At 42.0% G+C, this 19,732-nt stretch overlaps 2 protein-coding genes across 2 annotated transcripts in view; both read right to left on the bottom strand.

Moving 5' to 3' along the window:
* Positions 1 to 15,616, bottom strand: part of chata (choline O-acetyltransferase a) — a 37,689-nt gene extending 22,073 nt beyond the window's left edge. Inside the window, exons 1-9 of the mRNA XM_052041361.1 lie at positions 15,318 to 15,616; positions 13,873 to 14,080; positions 13,027 to 13,158; positions 11,626 to 11,817; positions 10,342 to 10,460; positions 9,619 to 9,672; positions 8,459 to 8,639; positions 7,989 to 8,166; positions 634 to 803 (exon numbers count right to left, since the gene is read on the bottom strand). Coding sequence (XP_051897321.1) covers positions 634 to 803; positions 7,989 to 8,166; positions 8,459 to 8,639; positions 9,619 to 9,672; positions 10,342 to 10,460; positions 11,626 to 11,817; positions 13,027 to 13,158; positions 13,873 to 14,080; positions 15,318 to 15,616 — 1,533 coding nt within the window. The remainder of the gene's footprint in view (positions 1 to 633; positions 804 to 7,988; positions 8,167 to 8,458; positions 8,640 to 9,618; positions 9,673 to 10,341; positions 10,461 to 11,625; positions 11,818 to 13,026; positions 13,159 to 13,872; positions 14,081 to 15,317) is intronic.
* A 1,005-nt stretch (positions 15,617 to 16,621) lies between these two features.
* Positions 16,622 to 18,175, bottom strand: slc18a3a (solute carrier family 18 member 3a). Its single transcript, XM_052041639.1, has one exon. The coding sequence runs from the start codon at positions 18,173 to 18,175 to the stop codon at positions 16,622 to 16,624; it is 1,554 nt and encodes a 517-aa protein (XP_051897599.1).
* Between the last annotated feature and the right edge of the window lie 1,557 nt (positions 18,176 to 19,732).

The following is a 19,732-nucleotide window of genomic DNA, read 5'->3' as shown; positions in this document are numbered from 1 at the left end:
TATTTTTGTGATGTTGGTAAGTTTCAAGGGAAGGTGGGCAACAAAACCAGGTGAATAGGAGGGGAATTTTGGAACTGTGAATGGTCAGGGAGAATGGACACCGGGGATCCACTGAGTACAAAGGGAGTACGGGAACCCGGAACCATGTGAGTTATTGGGAGCAGGGGAAATGGCGCCCTGGTGCATGGAAGGGAATGTGAGTGCTGGAGCTCTGGTGAGTGAAAAGGAGCACTGGTACTGGGGTCCAGGTGAGTGGAAAGTGCAAACGTCACCTGGTGAGCCCGATGTCAATCCTTCAGGATTTCCGGATGGTGTAATAGTGGATCATTGGAGTTTTACTGTGTTAAACTAATTTAGTCTATTATTCAGGATTATAGGTGTAAGTACTGGTTGTAAATACATGTTCAAATAAACACATTAATATTAATGTTAAAATAGGCTAAGGAATCTCATTTGAACACTTAAGCATTTATCTACTGAACTGCCAACAGAATACATAGGTTAATATATTTAAATATTACAAAATGTATTGGTATTGGTATTGGTGAATATTCTTAGGAAGAAGCACTCCCTCAGTGAAGCTCAATAGATAAGGTAATTTATTGTTACACACACAAGCCCCGTACTCGTTACCTGCATAGTTTTATCATACCACCGATTTGCACCATTTTTGTGCCAACCAGCACCATGCATTATCTGCAGAGCCATATTTAGATCAGTCTGCTCAACATCACTTGGTTCATCTAAACAGAGCAGAAATATGCAGCGTTCAATGGCATCCAGAGAGTCTCGGTTAGTCGAATCTGCAAGAGAAAGTATGAAACAAATTAAACCGGGCAACAGATTTTCAAGCTTATTGAAATTAATGCTACATTTTGCACATGCACCTGGAGATGTCCACAGATCTGTCAGATCACCAGCTGTACATCCTGTCATACTGTTTCTTCAGAAAAGACTGGCAATTAGAAATTATCAGGAGAAATACGGTTCAGATAATGGTAAAGGAATCTTATGCAACCCCTGCAATGTTTAGGACAAATATTCTACACAACTTATATCAAGGAAAAACAGTTTTTGCAAATCACTTTTTGCAAATTTCTGCGTGAAGTCAGTCAACTTGAATGTAAGTGCTAGTGTTCAACCACATTATGGAAGTGATACATCTTGCTTCACTTTACAACAGTTACAGTCTAGGTATAACTAATAGAAAGCAAAGTGCATGAAATTCTGAAGTGGCATGAATATGTTTAATGCTGACAGTGTGCATTGATACTCTGCTCCAGTTTCCATGGACTAGAGAGGTTGTTTAGCAGTAATTATAGCTTCCCATACATTTTTAATATCAGTTATATGTCACTTAACAAAGTTAACTCTTGCAGAGGTTTATGGTAATGAGAATAGTTTATTTAAAGATGCAGTTCATATCAATTCACTGGCTCTATGTTCATTGACTTGTAACTCATCTGTGGTATCGCTGACAACAACCTCAGGATGTCTGTATTTAATTGCACAACTGTGGACTCCAAATGTTGCTGTCAGTTTTACAATTGGAACACAAATCCCAGCCATCGACTTTAGTCAAGTGGATTTTCCATCAGTTGTGTATTTATGATCCATGATTTAACTCAGTTCTTGGTTCACATATTTATTCTGTGACTTGCTTTTGAATGCACAAATGGTTGTAACCATCAATAATGCTTTTGCACATTGTTGCCGGTCAATTACTACTAGATTTGCTATTTACTGTGTCTAATTATGTTGAGCTAAATGTGGATAAATTTTGATGACGCAGATTAAGTGTGAACCAAGCAGTGTATGCTGCATGGGTTGATAGAGATTTGGACCATTGATCCAGAGATTTGAATTTGAATTCTACCACAACAGGTGGATATATAAATCCATATTAATGTAAGTCTACAATGATGAAGCTACAATGAGCTTGCATTTCCTTCCTGTGACCACATGGGTTTCCTCCAGGTGCTCCTGTTTCCTTGTAGGCAAATGGTAAAATCGTGGGGAGCTGATCGAATGCAGGGTCAAAACGTTGTCAGTAAAATTAGTGATGAATTTAATTGCTCTTTAATCTAGTTTAATCTCATTGGAGCAAATGATCTCCTTCAATGTCATAAGGAAATACTGGATGGTCAGTGAAACCCAACTGATTCACTGATGTCCTTCAAGGAAGGAAGTCTGCCATGCTTGTCTGGTCTGGCTGTATGTGACTCCAGACTCACCAATGTTGTTCGTTCTTGAGGGAAGGACAATAAATGCCAGCAATATTGACAGCCATGAATGAGTAAATAAATATAAGAATTCTATGTACTCTTTTAACATTAACCATCAACAAGAAGTGAATAAGTTAAACTCTGTTTCCATTCTATAGGCTTTTTAACAATATTTCCCCAATGTTTTGAGGATTGCAGTTGACCATTCCTTTTATCATGGCCTTTGATCATCATTAGCAACCTCCACCAGGAATACTATTCACAGTTCATTGCAGAATTCTCAAGTCTACCTAAATGAATAAAATTCAATGGATCACCAGCTATGTACAACTGGTCAGTATAAGACTATGTCTATCACATGGCAATCATTGAAAAGGATTCTGCAACATAATGCATGAAGATTAATTAAATCTTGCCTTGCAACAAATGTCATTTCCTAATCCAGCTAGTAGATATGTGTCCATATTCTCGCTTTCAACACTGGTCTTTAATACCCAAGATACAAAAGAATAGGATGGACATCCAACAATATCAGGATGCCTCCTTCTGTTCTTTCTGCAGATTTAAAACCAGCTGTCTACTTTCAGGGAAATCATCAGTCCTCCAACTGAACAGATATTTACAGTGATTAGACCTTACGCTCATTGGAAATTGTCTCCCAAATTGTGGGCAATGTTGCACTATACAGGTTGCCCCCAGGTTAGGGCAGAGTTCTGTTCCTGTGAACTATTCAGAAATACGGCCACGAACCAAGTTCCCAGGCAGCAGAAAATACCTTCAGCCCCGCAGCAGCCAGCAAATACATACTGCCAGTTTCCCAAACACTCATTCATATCTACAGGCTGTACATAAGTCAGGCGTTTGTAAGCTGGGAAGGGCGTGTATATTGTGGCTTTGTAGAAAGCATAATAAAAGGAGCAGGAGAAGGCCACTGGGTTCTCAGTACGATCATGGCTAATCCTTTATCTTAATATATTCCTGCTCACTCCCTGTATCCCTTGATAGCTTTAGTCTGGAAATGGGTCCATCTCCTTCTTAAATATATTCAGCTCTATGACAACAAATTGCTAGTTTCACCACCCTTGAGTGAAGAAATTTCTCCTTATCACAGTTTTAGATGTTTGGTGAAACTTCATTGCACTGCCTCTGTAAGTAAGTAAATCCTTTCTTCAGTAAGGGGACCAAAACTGCACACAATCCGAGAGGTGTGGTCTCACCATTACTTGTATAACTGTAGGAAGACATCTTTGTTCCTGTTCTCAAATGAAGCCAATACATCATTTGCCTTCTTAATTGTTAGCTGTATCTGCATAATTACTTCATGACTGGTCTTAATACATTGATCCCTCCCAATCTAACACCATTTAAATAATATATTGCCTTTCTGTTTTTGTTATAGAAGTGGATAACTTACATTAATCTATGCTACACTGCATCTGCCAAGGGTTTGCCCACTTGCTGAATCTCTCTGTGTCACTTTGCAGCCTCTTGGCACTATCCTCATCATTCACAATTCCATTTTGTTCCGTCCTTTGGATCAGTGATATATAACAGGAATAGCTGGGTCCCAAGCACTGATCCTTGCAGTACTCAACTAGTCACTGCCTTCCACCTTGAAAAAGATCCATCTTATCCTACTCTCTGTTTCTTGTCAGTCAACCAATTTTCAATCTATGCCAGTACATTACTCCCAATACTCTGCTTTATATTTTTTGGTACTACTCTCTTATTATGTAGGACTTTGTCAAATGCTTTCTGAAAATCCAAATGCGCCAAACCAATGAGTCTATTTTACCAGTTACAGCCTCAGTAAACCCCAGTGGATTTGTCAAATATTATTTCCTTTCCAAAATCCCATTTTGACTTTGACTAAATTCGTTGATATTTTCCAAGTGTCCTCATATATACTATTTTGTAATAGTCCCTCACGCATTCTTCCCTATATTAAGTTAGTTTCCAGTTTTCTCTTTTCTTTGCTAAATAATGGGGTCATATTTGCCAACGTCCAATCTGTGGGACTATTCCATAACCTACAGAATTCTGGTAAGTGATAACTATGCATCTAATATTTCTGTGGCTACCTCCTTTAGTACACTGGGATGCAAATTATCAGGTTCTGGTGAATTATCAGCTTTAACTATCAGCTGGATGTATCATGGCTTGGTACGGCAACTGCTCTGCCCAGGACCGCAAGAAACTGCAGAGAGTTGTGGACACAGCCCAGTGCATCACGGCCACCAGCCTCCCCTCCTTGGACTCTGTCTATACCTCTCGCTGTCTTGGCGAAGCAGCCAGCATAATCAAAGACCCCACCCACCCAGGACACTCTCTCTTCTCTCCTCTTCTATCGGGTAGAAGATACAGGAGCCTGAGGGCATGTATCACCAGACTTAAGGACAGCTTCTACCCTACTGTGATAAGACTATGAACGGTTCCCTTATACAATGAGATGGACTATGACTTCACGATCTACCTTGTTGTGACCTTGCACATTATTGCACTGCACTTTCTCTGTAGCTGTGACACTTTACTCTGTACTGTTATTGTTTTTACTTGACCACACATTTGTAAGAGGTATAGCATACTGGTACATAATGCATTGGTTCAGCCCATGTATAAGAGTAAATCTTCTGACTCACCATTGACAAAGCCAAGGGAGCTATGCCAATGTTGGAAAAATTAACAGGCATTCTTGAAGTAAAATAATCATAGCTGTGGAACAACTGGATTGGTTTCTAGTGTTGAATGTTGGAATTCCAGATGTAGATAAAACTAAACCTGGAATTCAGTCATGAATAAATGAATTCATTTTACAATAATATAAGTGAATATATCCTAACTTCTATGAGAGGTGTGTGTTACCTTCCCTGCAAGTAGAATGAGTTGACAGTATCAACTTAGTGTTCAAGTTCATAACCAAATGCTAAACCAGGAAGTGCTTCTTAAAATTATGCTAATAAAGCCATTGATATATTACCTATTACAATATCAATATAATTCAAGAAGTCAGTTGAATCCATTGGCATGTAAGATTAGCTTGATTTTTCTAATAAAAAATACATTGTAAGGCAAGAACTATAATTGTGCTCCACAAGAATTGGGCTTGGTTTATACAGCTGAGCTGGTACAAGTAAGGAATAAATAGTCCACTGGAATGCTCTCTTAAAGGTAACTTCCCTTCACTGGAAATTACAGGATTTTAGTAGTTAGAACATAGAACATAGAAAAACTACAGCACAATTCAGGCCCTTCGGCCCACAAAGCTGTGCCGAACATGTCCCTACCCTAGAAATTACTAGGATTACCCATAGCCCTCTATTTTACTCAGATCCATGTACCTATCTAACAGTCTCTTGAAAGACCCTATCGTATCCGTCTCCACCACCGTTTCCGGCAGCCCATTCCATACACTCACCATTCTCTGAGTAAAAAACTTACCACTGACATCTCCTCTATATCTACTCCCCAGCACCTTAAACCTATGTCCTCTTGTGGCCACCAACTCAGCCCTGGGGAAAAGCCTCTGACTATCTACCCTATCAATACCTCTCATCATCTTATACACCTCTATCAGGTCCCCCCTCATCCTCCGTCTCTCCAAGGAGAAAAGGCTGAGTTCCCTCAACCTGCTTTCATAAGGCATGCTCTACATTCCAGGCAGCATCCTTGTAAATCTCTCTGCACCCCCTCTATGGCTTCCACATCTTTCCTGTAGTGAGGCGACTAGAACTGAGCACAATACTCCAAGTGAGGTCTGACCAGGGACCTATATAGCTGCAACAATACCTCACGGCTCCTAAATTCAATTCCCCGATTGATGAAGAACAATACACCATATGCCTTCTTAACCACAGAGTCAACCTGCGCAGCCGCTTTGAGCGTCCTATGGACTTGGACCCCAAGATCCCTCTGATCTTCCACACTGCCAAGAGTCCTACCATTAATAGTATATTCCGCCAACATATTTGACCTACCAAAATGAACCACTTCACACTTACCTGGGTTGAACTGCATCTGCCACTTCTCAGCCCAACTCTGCATCCTATCTATGTCCCTCTGTAACCTCTGACAGCCCTCCAAACTATCCACAACACCCCCAACCTTTGTGTCATCGCAAACTTACTAACCCACCCCTCCACTTCCTCATCCAGGTCGTTTATAAAAATCACAAAGAGTAAGGGTCCCAGTACAGATCCCTGAGGTACACCACTGGTCACCGACCTCCACTCAGAACTCAGTTCTGTGCCAATTATGGACACGAATTAGGGAAAGAACACAAACGGCAATACAGAAGAAGATTTGGTTTGTGCATTTGGAGTCAGTTATATACAGTACATATTTTCTCAGAATGAGCAGGCTTGCAGTTATTGGTCTGGTTCCAAGTTAGAAGGTGACTAGAAATGTGGAAAATGTGTTATAGGTCATTTGGGAGGTCAATAGCTACTGTAGGCTTAGCCCCACGGCAATAATCTCTACAGAAGTACATGGAGGTGACACATCTGTAAACAGAGATGCTCACTATAGGTGTCCTGCTGAGTACAACTGACCTCCAAAGAAAGTGGGTAATGATGCCAGACTGAGCTCTCATGGGAGGAGATTACCAGGTAGACAGAGAAAAAAATTCAAGTATGTGGTCAAATCCTTCCTGAAGAAATCCATAGCTTGTTGGGAACCTCTGAACCATGACTGTTCAAAGTGGAGAAGGGGCATTCAGGATGGTATTGAAAACCTCAAGACCATGATTTGGGACAACACAGAAGCCCAGAGTGAACGGTGGCAGGAGCACACCACCTCACTACCTACCACCTGTCCCATCAGCTACCTCTTGCCTTGTCTGTGTTGGCCAATATTTGCCTCATTAGCTATCTCAGAACCCACGAAACTAGAGTGGAAGCAGGTCATCCTTGATCCTGAGGGATTGCTGAAGAAAAGAAGAATTGATTGTGTTTTTCAAAGGAATGTGTTGTGAGGTCAGTTAGATACCAAGTGCCCCAGGGGTCTAGGAATCTCCAAGGGTCCAGGGATCTCCAAGGCACATGATTGTCATATGAGGAATGTAAAGTCAGAAGTAGCTAATCATGTATCGTCTTGCCTCAGGTTGGTTAAGACATGATAACTGAACATTTATATGTTGTCATTTTATTGTACCTCACCTCCAAAATATGTACAAAAGTACACCAAATTCTATATCAGACAACAGCTAAGTCAGAAGGGGACAGGTCAGGTGGCAGCTAGTTTATGAAGCAGTAAGCAACATTTACTTTCACATTTTGTCTTGCAGCCATACCATGCTTTGTACAATGAGGGAGAGTGTGTGAACCACACCTATAAGAAGATAGGTCTCCTTTGCCTCCACTAGAAGAGAAATTAATTGAATAAATACACTTCTGTTTGACCCAAGAATGGATTTGTGTGAGTGGTTCTCTTGGTCCACATCACTGGAGCTACCACTCATACTTTATGATCCCCAGACATATAGGTATTTTATTGGACGAACAGTCATGTTAGTGAGCTCTATATTAATTTTTCCATGATGTGAATTCTAGGCAGAATACCCAGAGACAATTGGACTTCTAAGGATGATGCAACTGAAATGAACTCAAAAAATGGTCTTCTGAGATCTCATTTGAATTGTTGCAAAAGGCATCCAGGAAACAAATGCAAAACTAACCACATGTTTTGCATTGATGTAAAACAGAAATATGCATTTGCCTAGCTTGTTTTGTGTTGCAGAATGATTCTGCTTGCATGGTTGTAACTGACCTCTCACAACCACTGTCCTTGCCTCTGCCCATTTGGGCCTGTCATCTGATGTGAGCAGTCCAATGGGAGGTGACCTCTCTTCCTCATTCTCTGCCATTTTCACGATCTTTCTCAACTGGGTGAATAAATCCGTTTCGTTCAAACGTCTGAAGTTTATGACAACCTCCAAAACAAAGAACTAGGACAAAAGAAAGAAATGGTAGTCAGGTTTAATGCAATTCTGTATGGAGTCAGTCCAAAACATTGAGAAGCATGAGTTACATATAAGGAGCACATTAAATCGTAACAAGGAGCAGTTTTATTATTTAGTCCTTTATTGTAAAAAAAATTGATCATTATTCATCAAGAAAGATAAATTGTACAGAATTTATGATCTGTGAACTCTTCCTTCCAGCTAAGACCGCTCTATAGTCAAGTTCCAATTGTTTTGCTTTTAACTCCATGTTTCCTAGTGCAAACTAAATTCTTACCTGGTTTCGACAAGCCACTATGACATGCTCCACTTCAGGCATGACATTGCTTTTTTGGGTTACCAGTGTGTCTTTTTGTTGGCCTGGGAGACGGTAAGATGAGAAAAGCCTGTAGTATTGTTCCATGCACAAGGCACGTCCCGTTAATTGTCCACGCGCAAAATCTACGGGTAAGGCACGACTGGAAAACAAGATGTGAAGACGAATGCTTAATAACCAAGCTGCTCCCCAACACATCTTCTTTTAAGTTAGATATTGTCTGATTTAGGATTTGGTATAGGCAGATCTGTATGATTCAATAAAAACTGCCTGTATTTAAGATTGTACAACCTCCATAAAAACTCTACATAAATTATTACTTTGAGTTCAGGATTGCATTTTTTTCTCATAAAGCAAAACACTCTGCCAAACGTTTGGGCATTAGTAACCCCACACACCAATGTCCTTATCAAATAATAACCAAAGACTAAACCTCTGAGGTTTTAATATTCATAATCTACTGTAAATAAATTAAAACATTGATGGCAATTAAAAGCATTAACTTCTTTAAGTCTTTCAGTGTCACTGACGTACATTTCCCTCTCCACAGACACTGCCTGACCTGCTCAGTATTGCCAGCATTTTTTAATATGACTTCAATTACTCATCTATCTTTATTTCAATTTTATGGCTCCAGTCCCTATTTTTCTTGTTAATCGTTGCACCTCTGTAAGCTTCAAGTCCTTCCTTCCACAATGAAAAGAAACAAAAGTCTAGGCATTCTCTCTCATCCTAATAGACTATTTTTCAGGACCTTAGAAAGCCTTCATCCCCTCAGCTGAACACTCTTCTTGCAACCCCCAAAATGTAAATATGATGTCTGGCACCTAATGTAATGGTTCTTTCTTGTTCTTTCAGAGATTGGTTGGCACTGCATTAATGGATTTGATTTTGGTTTCCCAATAGAATAAAAAGAAACATATCCCACACATTTTATAAACTATTGTCATTTCATATCAAAAATAGATATTAACCATTTATATTGAGATGATACATTTTAGACAGTGAATATACTTTACTGAATAACCTTGGGTTTGTTGGAGAGACAATGACATAGGAAAGGAATCATTGATAATTTTAACTTGTACAATTAGAAGCTTAGCTCATTGTTAATAACTTACGCGTCCAATACAACTTTGTAATCCAGGATTCCACAAATGAGACGTGCAGAAAACCTGTAAAGGGAAAATAAACTGCTAATACAGGCACCACTAGAAGCTCAAGCCAATGTAAATAAGTCCGAAAATTATTATTATAATCATTATCTATGATTATAGCTAACTGCAATTACACATAGGATTAGAATCCATATTCCACTAAATAACAACAATACTTTGCAGGCTCAGCAAGGAAAAGATGCCAAGGTTTGGTTTCTATAAGGTTAACTCTTTGGACATGGTTCACCAAAGCATATCGATGAGAAGATGAGCATGCATTAAGTGGACCTTGGACCACTCTTGAGTAACATTATATAACAGTAACAAACACATTGCCACCAACTACAGTACACTTTGCTCAATGTGCAAAGGCTTTGAGGAAAGGCATTCAGAAATAACCCTGCCTTTAACAATCAGTTTTTTTGGGAACACCTGAGTGCAACAAAGCAGTAATAACAAGATCCACAGGATCAGGGACATGGTCCTTGAAATGCTGGCAAGAAATAGTCCTAGTATAATACTTCTGGGTTGCAGTTTCAATTTCAGCCTGAAGTTTCTAAAAGCAAGGCATTGTAGTGTTGAAAGCATAGACTTATCATTATCACCATGCATTTTACAACACAATGTATTTCTGTTGTGCTGCATACATATAGGTATACATATACATAGGTGCATGAATAGTTGTACCTGAGCTGATCACCCTCATCCTGGAAGTTCTGACGAGGGAAGACCATTCCAGGACTGGAGTTTACTGGAAGTGCCAGTGGATTGCATAGATACATATTATCCAACCACCAATCGTAAACCTTGGGAAGAGAAGGAAAACTAGCTGATTGTCACTGCTAACAAACTTTTCTTTAGAACAACCTCTTTTGATTGTCTAATTTATTCAGTGGTTTCAATTTAAACCTTATAGAAAATTGAATGATTTATCAATGGCAGATCAGTCAAAAAGTTCAGCAAATACCACTAAAGGAAAATGGGTGATCTTTTATTTCATCATGAAGTTTGTACATTGAGACAATATTAAATGAGCCCCTCTCTGCTTCGATGTAGAATTGGCCTATGATGTTTAATTGCTGAAATAATTTAGTTAAGAGCCGTATTGTAACTGCAGTAGCACATGTGGTGATTTATTCAGAAGAGAAAAAAGTAACTTGTGTTGAACTGGGAGAGGTTTAAAGTAAAATACACCCATTTGGAAACCATTACAATATAATACACTAGACCCTATCTGCAAAATCAAAATTGTGATGTTTATGTTCCATAAGTTTAAGGACCAAAACATAATAGCAACATGAGGAGGCAGCAAGAGTTGGCCATTAACCACGCCACCTCCACGCACCTCCCTCCCCCCCCAACTCTGGGCTTGCTCCTCCATCAGTAAGGCCATTAACCACAGCACCACTTTCTTGTATTCACCACAACATATCCCTTGATTATCTTCATACTGAAAAATCTATTAGTCTATGTCTTGAATATATTCCAAGTAGAGTATTGCAAAGATTCATTACTACTTAACTCATTTCTGAATGGGCAACCCCTTATTTTAAGAGCCTGACTTCTTGTTCCTGACACTCAGCCTAGGGAAATTTCATCCCTGTAACTATGCTAACAATTCCCATAACAGTTTTGTATGTTTCAATGAGATCACCTCTTCTGAACATGAGACACTATAGGCCTAGTCTACTAATTTCTCCTCATAGGACCATCCCCATTTCCAGGAATCAATCTAGTGAGCCTTTGCTTCACTCCCTCTGACTCACATATATCCTTCCTTAGATAGAGAGACCAGTCCTGTGCACAGTTTTCCAAGTGCAGTCCGAACAAGATCCTACGTATACAAGCACGTTGTAAAAGGAAATTTTCTTTGCAGCTTTTCCCTTGCAGACTGTCACTAGATGGTCATTTGGGCAGGATAGCATGGCACCTTAAGTTAAATACATTGAAACAATGAAGTGTCGTCATTACCCAGTTAACTTTATTTTCTTTCCGCTTAGCCAAATGTTCCTGCAAAAGTTCTCCAATCCCACCACAGGCCGCAAAATTTTCTACGATGGCTTTGGTGGTTTTGTACTGGTCCTCCGTGACCAGGTGTTTCAAACAGTTTAGGTAGGTGTCCAGTGTGTCCTGTAGAGGAGGGAGAGGATACGTGGGCAACACCTACAGGTTACAGAAAAATGAAATGGATTTCAACAACCATGATTGATTAAGAAGCTGTTGAACAATAAAACAATTAAATTGTACAGGCCTCATTGGCTGATGGATTCTTCATTGGAGAACAGTCTATATATTTATAGAATCTGTTACTTTCATTGCAAATATATGTTCATCATTTATAATTCATGTGATTATGATAGGGCATTGTCTGCATATCGTTTGAGCCTGGATTTGTTTACTAGCTGGTGAAAGATATTTCATAACGATATGTTCCTATATATTTTTGAACAAAACTGCTTGTACTATTTGAACCTAAACCCAATCAGTAAATGCTTCAGAGATTTTTATGACTCATTCTTGCTCAGTAATGATATTAGGATACTGGCAAAGCAATCACTCTGCTCTCTCTACATCAGTGTTACTCTGTGCTATCAGATGATAGTTAGTTAGCAAGTTAAACCAACAAAATGCTTTATTTAAAAGAACTTACAAAGAGAAAAAACAAATTGGTTTATCCAGTTCAATATTCACTCACAATGTATACCATCTAAAAAGGGAATGTGCACCCAATATAATATGTTACACCCTCTGGAGTGCAGTCATAGGTACAGCTCAGAAACAGGACCTTGGGTCTACCGTGTCCATGCCAACCGCCACACACCCATTCCCATCCTCACCCACATTATTCTCCCTTATTCTCATCGACTCCCCCAGATTCTACCTCTCATCTACACGCGAGAGTCAATTTACAGCCGCCAATTAACCTGCATATTTTCGGGACATGGGAGGGAACTGGGACACTTGGAGGAAACACATAAGGAGAACGTGGAAACTTGGGTCCCTGGCTCTGCGAGGCAGTGGCCCTACCGACTGTGTCACTGTGCATACTGCTTCTTAAATTATTAATTAGACCTCTTAAAGTGTGTGTGGTGTGTGTGTGGTGTGTGTTGGCAATTCTTAAAACAACCATATACTACACGAAAAGCTATTAGATTGCTCCATCTCCTCGACCCTGGCCCGTGGTGTCAAAGCTAACCTAATATTTGACAAGATGTAATTAGTCACCATCTCCAGCTTAGACATGTCACTTGGGAAGCTTCTGATTGTCAAACTGCACAGTTACATTATAAAGCTTCCACACATCAGAGCAGATGAGAACTGCCTCTTGCACGCCCGCATTCGAACGATCAGTGTGTATAAAAGTTGTCATACATAGCTGTTCCTGCGAGCTTTGGGTCGCACCGAATCCTGATTGGATTTACGCGGAACTATCATGGTTTCGTCACGACCGCACGTAAGCATTGGAAGGATGACGGAGACACGGCGTACAGGTGTAAATAACTCCTGCATTAAAGAGATAATGTAAATCGGTACAATTTTCTCATTATCAATGAATTAATGTCTACACTGGAGCTCTTTATCTACTGTCTATCGCTTTATATCCTGTAATCTTTCTCCAAGGTCCCATTCTGCTTATAATCTTTTTACACTGTTTCCCACTTATCCATGAAGTGTAAACGCACTGCCCGTAATTAACCTGTTCTTGGCACCAAATTGAAGGAAATCGAAACCGCAATTTCCCCCCAGCACCAATTCCTTTCCTGTAATTTAGCGTATAAAGAAAAATCCCAAGCTTTTTTTTAAATACCTATGGAGATAAATGAGCAGAACGAAGGGGAGGTGCACCTGGGGAGATTCACCGGAGAATCTGGACCAGCCCGCTCTCTGAGAAGAACACACTTCAAGCGCTAAGGACAATCGAACCCATCCATTTCTAACCCAACATTCCGCCACCTACTACTGTACGGAGCTAGCTCACGGGCGCAGTTCTCCGAAGTGTTAAATAACAAGAGATAATAAATCGAGATTTGCACTTACCGAGCCTCAGGAACTCGCACTGAACGAACAGGATTGCTGCTTCAGTGGAGATTCCATTCCCAGTCCCATGGTTGAGACTGGATAGCGGCCACTGGCTCCTGGTCAACTCTCTCGGTCCGCTGGCACTGTTAGCTCACCACCACTTCTTCAACTGCCTTGGCGATGGAGAGAACAGCGGACTGGATAGCGAGCTCGATTATACTCTTCCTTGAAACGGCAAAACCCTCCCTCTTTCCCTATTCGTCCAGCATCACACCCGCCACTCAGACGTAGCGCAACATCCACTTTGAGTACAGAGGCCAGGAGAGTAGTTTGGGGTTGGGCGGTGGGTGTAGCGAGGTAAGGCTCGTATGACGGACATTCGCTCTTTGGCAGGTTATGCTTGCGACTTTCAGCAACAAGATAAGGATAAGATCTTTATTAGTCACATGTACATCGAAACACACAGTGAAATACATCTTTTGCGTAGTGATTTTGGGGGGCAGCCCGCAAGTGTCGCCACGCTTCCGGCGCCAACATAGCATGCCCACAACTTCCTGACCCAGGCGTCGGTGGAGATAGTTTTCTGATAAAAGTTTAACCTGAATGGTTGACTGTGTTCCTCTCCTTGCAGAGAATGCCGGACCTATCGAGTATCTCCAACACCCCCTGTCTCTAATACCGCTTCTGTGTGATAATTTGAACAAATTAGTCTGATTAGTCCGTGGTCAAAATTTGTCTAAATCTACCACACTTTCCCGAGGGATCACTGAATAGTTATTCCAGATCTATATAATTTTGCCTTCAATGAACACTGCCGGGCTGTTTCAAGTTCTAATGAAAGGCTGTATCATCTCCAACCCAGTGAAAGCTGCTCCTGGCTCAATACCGACCAAGTTCACTGGTGCACGGCTCAACAGTTCCAATCCACCCGCTTCATAACCGAAACTACCGACCAAACTGAGCATTTCTCGATTAATTACAATCGCCAAGAAAAAACATTCGAAACATTTTCGTTTACTGCTATATTTTATATTAATTTTATTTATAACTGATTTCATTTTCATAACAGGGAGGACAGATGTCAAAGATTTTTAAGCACAATCTCGATATTCTAACATTACATTTTGTGGTGAATTCTGGATATTATTTCATATTGAACTTGACTTTAGGACTTTTAACGAGTCTCCATAGTGCGATTTTCATGTCCACTGTCGATAGTTGGTTGCTCAAGTGGGCCTTTCCCGGTTTGAGCGGAATAGTTGCCCGTGCGACTGTTTGTGAATTCTGGGGGGGGGGGGGGGGGGGGAGCGGTAACAGCGGTTTGAGCCGGCGATTGTAACCTTGACGTTTCAGCGATGTGAAAACTGAAACTTTTATTTTAGCATTTTAATAGTCATCATCTCACGCACCTCACACGCCGAGACACGGAACAATATCCTAGAAAACCGTTATCTTTTGCTGTCGAATACAATTAGGCAGCGTTGAGAGAGTAGCGAATAAAACTCCCATGTGAATGAGAAACCGGGAGATGTAAAAGTTTATTTTAATAATTTATTAATATTCTGCTTTTTTAACTATTATGATTTTCAATCTATGAACCAAGACCGTTTCTTCAGTGGGAACGGAGTTTTCCAATTTTTTACGGAACGCACAACGCAGGAAATCGGTTGATTGTGGAAGAGAATCCTCGACTGTCCGCCCATATAATCTTTGAAATATTATTTTTAATTTCCCGTTGAAAGCCACCATCGAATGACTTTCCGCCGTCATATCGGACAATGCATTCCAACACCCACTCCGCCGCGGCGTGAATAAAAGAATCAACATTTCCCCACATTGCCTTTGTGGTTTTATTTTGTCCATTCCCTCCGTTTCGCTGTTTGCCCGGAGTTCGGATGAATGGAATTGGAAGCGAGAACAGTTCTCGAGTTCGGTTTTCCATTTTATTAGCGAGTAAGCAATGAAGTGAGAGGTGTTTTTGCCTAAATCCAAGCAGGATACCGCGGGCACGAAGCAAATAATAGTTTATGCGAGATAGTTTATATTAGAACCAGATTGTTTGCTGGGAGAGGAATTCCCCTCAAAAAGGCCGGAGTTTATGGAAAAGGTGTGTTCAAGATTAACATGTGTGTAATCGAAAATATTCGGGATGTTCTGGGAGCTGCCCGAAGTAAAGGCCATGTTCACATTATTTCCGAGTTTGCCTCCACTGATTTAACAGAAATATAATTTATGTCTCAAAACTGTGTACAGAAAAATATAAATCCGACTATCTGAACGACCCTTGCGCCAACCTTAAACCGCAGCTTTGAACGTATGAATGATATGAAAGACGGGCGGAACCAATTTATTGAAACTCAGTCATTATTTCTTGATCCAATTTTTAATCTGACACCAGGTTATAATATATCAGCACATATAAGTCGAAGTAGTCCGTGACAGAGATTCATTCGCAGAGAAAAATACACCGTAGTTTCTTTTTCAGTTGAACTCACAGAGGGCATTATAAGGAGCATACACTATATACAGTATCTTTATTCCCATTAGATCCCTGAAAATTTCATACATTTAGCTCTTTTAATACAGATGTATAACCTAAAACTCGCACAAACAAATTCAATTCGAGGAAATTTTGCACTTGACATTATTTAAATAGGCTCGTGACAAGTATGGTTTATTATTAAAGTTGAATCTCGATTGAGTACAAGTCGCCACAATTCCGCCTTTGTCAAAATCTCCATTCCTATAAGACCCATGGAATTAGCGTTTACATAAATTATACGGAAATATTGAACGGCATATATGACCAAAATAAAAATCCGGATTATATAAGACATCTAGTACATCACAGGGTTAAGTTGCATTGCATTCAGTTATGTCCTGGGAAGATTGAAGTGTGTCGAAGCTAACTGTAGTCACTACCGGATGAATCATCTTCAGGCAGAATCTATTCACTGGCGTCCTCTATGTCGGAGTTATCTAGCACTGCGGACATGGAGAGGTTACCGGCAGAGCTGCCGTGGGTTTTCTTAGCCGCCTTGCGTTCTTCCATTATGATGGTGTCATACAAACCCCTCGGACCCTCCTCCAACAGGACATTTCTCTCAGAAAGCGAGGGTTTCATTTGACACACGTTTCTGAGGAACAGCAAGGTAGGGGCATAGAGGATGTTGACCAAGCCCATGCCAAGGTTGAGCTGAACAAAGCCCAGTGTGTGGACAATTTGTCCAGCCAAAATGGGGCCCAAGGCATAGGCAACAGAATAGGAGATGTCTGCTATGGCATACACACTACCGTACACGGAGACATAACGCATGTCTACAAGGAAGGCAAGGGTGGGCAAGAGAGCGGTGTCCACCAGAGCGATCCCAAAGCAAAGGGCACACAATGGGATGATGAGTTCTTCAAAATTTCTGCAGGCTGGGACAGTGCACGAGCTAGCACCTATAATAACCAAACCTAACGCTCCATAGAACCATTGGTAATTGGGATATTTAGCAGCTAGCTTTACAGTGATGTACACGCCTAGGATGTGCGGGAAAAATGCCGGTAACCATGTTAGTCCCATTTGCCATTCGCTGGCATTCATTGTCTTTTTCATCCATTTTGATATGGTCGGTTCTAAGAAAGCGAGGGGGATGTTACAGGTGGTGAGGGCGCCGGCTACTACAGCAATGTAGGGATCGATCATCAGCTTATAGATAGGAGTGCCCTGCGGCATGTTTTGACGTGTTCTATTAGTGAAGGGCGTGATGACCATGAGTAACAAAATACCGTCCAGCAGGGAGACAAGCGATAGCACTAGGAAGGGGACACGCTTGCCCGCGAACTGATATAATATACCACCAAAGGGGGGCGCCACTAAGCTCCCGAAGGAGATGAAAGCCAAGGCAATGCCGAGGGCTGTGCTCCTCTCCGATTCCTCCGTGTACTTGTCCGCGATCATGGCGATCCCCGAGGTGTCCGCGAACGCGGAGCCCAGCCCTTGCATGCTCCTGGCTATGAACAGCATGGCATAGCTCTCGCCGAAAGCAAACGTGAGGGTGGAGAAAAACATAATGGTGAGTCCTATCAGCAGCGGAATGTCGTACCCTACGCGGTCAATGAAGGTACCAGTCAGTGGGTTGGAGAGCAGCTGAAGGATCGCTTTGGAGGCGAACAGCACTCCGATTTGTATGTCTTCGTTTGCGTTCGGGTTCCTCTCCAAGACAGGTCTCTGCGTGGAGTTGAGAAGAGACCCATTGGTCCCATTGGAAGGTGATGTAACGTACACCAGTTTGTAAGTTCTTATAGTTTCAAGGTAGTTTGGTATAATGGGTACAATCACCATGTAGAGCATGTTGTCCAGTAACATTGCGATGCACACTATGACGAGGAGTATTTTGCGCTGCCGCTGCGGTTCACGCATAGCCCTACTGATCTGGTTACTTCTTTCACCAACCACGTCTGAAAATGTCACCACGGCTGATTTGACCAGTCCAATGGTCATTTTTGCAGCCATCCTCGCCCTTCAGCCGCTCACTCCCGTGGTGTCCTGTCGCTCCCGGATCTCGCGGACGGCCACTCTCACTATTACCGGGACATGGAGACCCGGCACCGTCCCGGTTTCACCTGCACCTCGATTCTGGGTTCCACGGGCATAGTCTCCGGCCCGCCACTGGGCATCCAACTCCCGGCAGCAAGGGAGAAAACGGTAAACGGATTCCACTCTTAAACGACGCCGGACCCTTCAATCTTGCTTTGCTTCGCTCAGTCCTCGAATGAAAAGATTCTTGCGATTAGCAAACGGTCACATTGCCAGATTGTGGGAGGGCGAGATCCCGTTACCCAGATCCGTCCCCACCTGTAACACACGGGGCTCCTCCCTCCCCCAGACTCGGTGAAGCCCATTTACACCGATTCACATGCATGCTTGCCCGCTCCTTGCTTTTTTTCTGACGCTTATGACGAGACTTCGCTCTGCCCCATACTGTTGCATCTGAACACGCCCCTGATGTTAATTTACCCACGTGACTGGATCCCTCTCCAATTCCAGACCCTGGCGACTCTGGTCCCGGGATGCGGACGGTCCAGTGTCGGGGGATCTGGCGAGTCCAACAGATTTCGGGAGATAGACGCACGTTAGTCGCAAACTATGATAGAATCAGGGACGGAACAGATTTATTTGCCATTGGAATTAGGGAATTGGCACAATCAGTTAGTTTCTGCACAGGGCTTAACTTCTCCTGGGTGTACCTGCTAATTTATTAGCCTTGCACTGTTAAACGGTTTGATAATACATGGCGGGAGGATACAACGACAGACACCTCCACTGTGTTTAACTGTAGTATTTTGTTTCAATCTACAGCGTTTTAGAAATTGCAGCCTTGATCTTTCAGTGCGAGTAGAGCCAATCTGTCCGCAGTTTGCTTTCAGTGTCATTCTGCGGGAGAATCGCATCGATGCACTGCAGTGCCCAACACTCCCGCAGTGTCATTGAGTTTGGCCATAGTTCTCGATGACTCCCAATTCTCTACGCGTTGGGTGCTCTGACCTAGAATAACACCCTCGTCAAATCAACTCTCTCTTACCCAGTGCACCAGATCTAAGTACTTCACACGGACGCGATGGAGTCAAGAGCAACTGGACTGGAGGACTTTGGTTATGGGGAGAGATTGGATAGGCTGGGCTTGTTTTCCCGGGAGCGAAGGAGGCTGAGGGGCGACCTGATCGAGGGCTTGATCTTTTTCCTGTTATAGGGGTATCAAAAACAAGAGGGCATAGATTTAACGTGAGAGGAAGGAGCTTTAAAGGGGATTTGCGGAGTAATTTTTTACACGGGGAGACGGTGATATATCGAACGTGCTGCGGGGGGAGGTGTGCAATTAGGTACAATTACGACGTTTAAGATGCATGAAGACAGACACTTGAATGGTCAGCAAACAATCTGCTGGAGAAATTTAGCGGGTCGAACAGCATCTGTGGAGGGAAAGGCAATGTCGACGTTTCGGGTGGAGACCTTGCATCAGGACCATTCCTCAACCCCGCCCCCCCCCCCACACACACACACACACACAAC

The sequence above is a fragment of the Pristis pectinata genome, chromosome 30, assembly GCF_009764475.1.
Source record: "Pristis pectinata isolate sPriPec2 chromosome 30, sPriPec2.1.pri, whole genome shotgun sequence".
Lineage (NCBI taxonomy): Eukaryota > Metazoa > Chordata > Chondrichthyes > Rhinopristiformes > Pristidae > Pristis > Pristis pectinata.
The sequence above is the reverse complement of the archived record's forward strand: the minus strand, read 5'-3'. Positions and strand labels throughout refer to the sequence as shown.

Coding starts and splice junctions, on each gene's coding strand:
- slc18a3a (XM_052041639.1), bottom strand. CDS start 18,175: ATGGCTGCAAAAATGACCATTGGACTGGTCAAATCAGCCGTGGTGACA.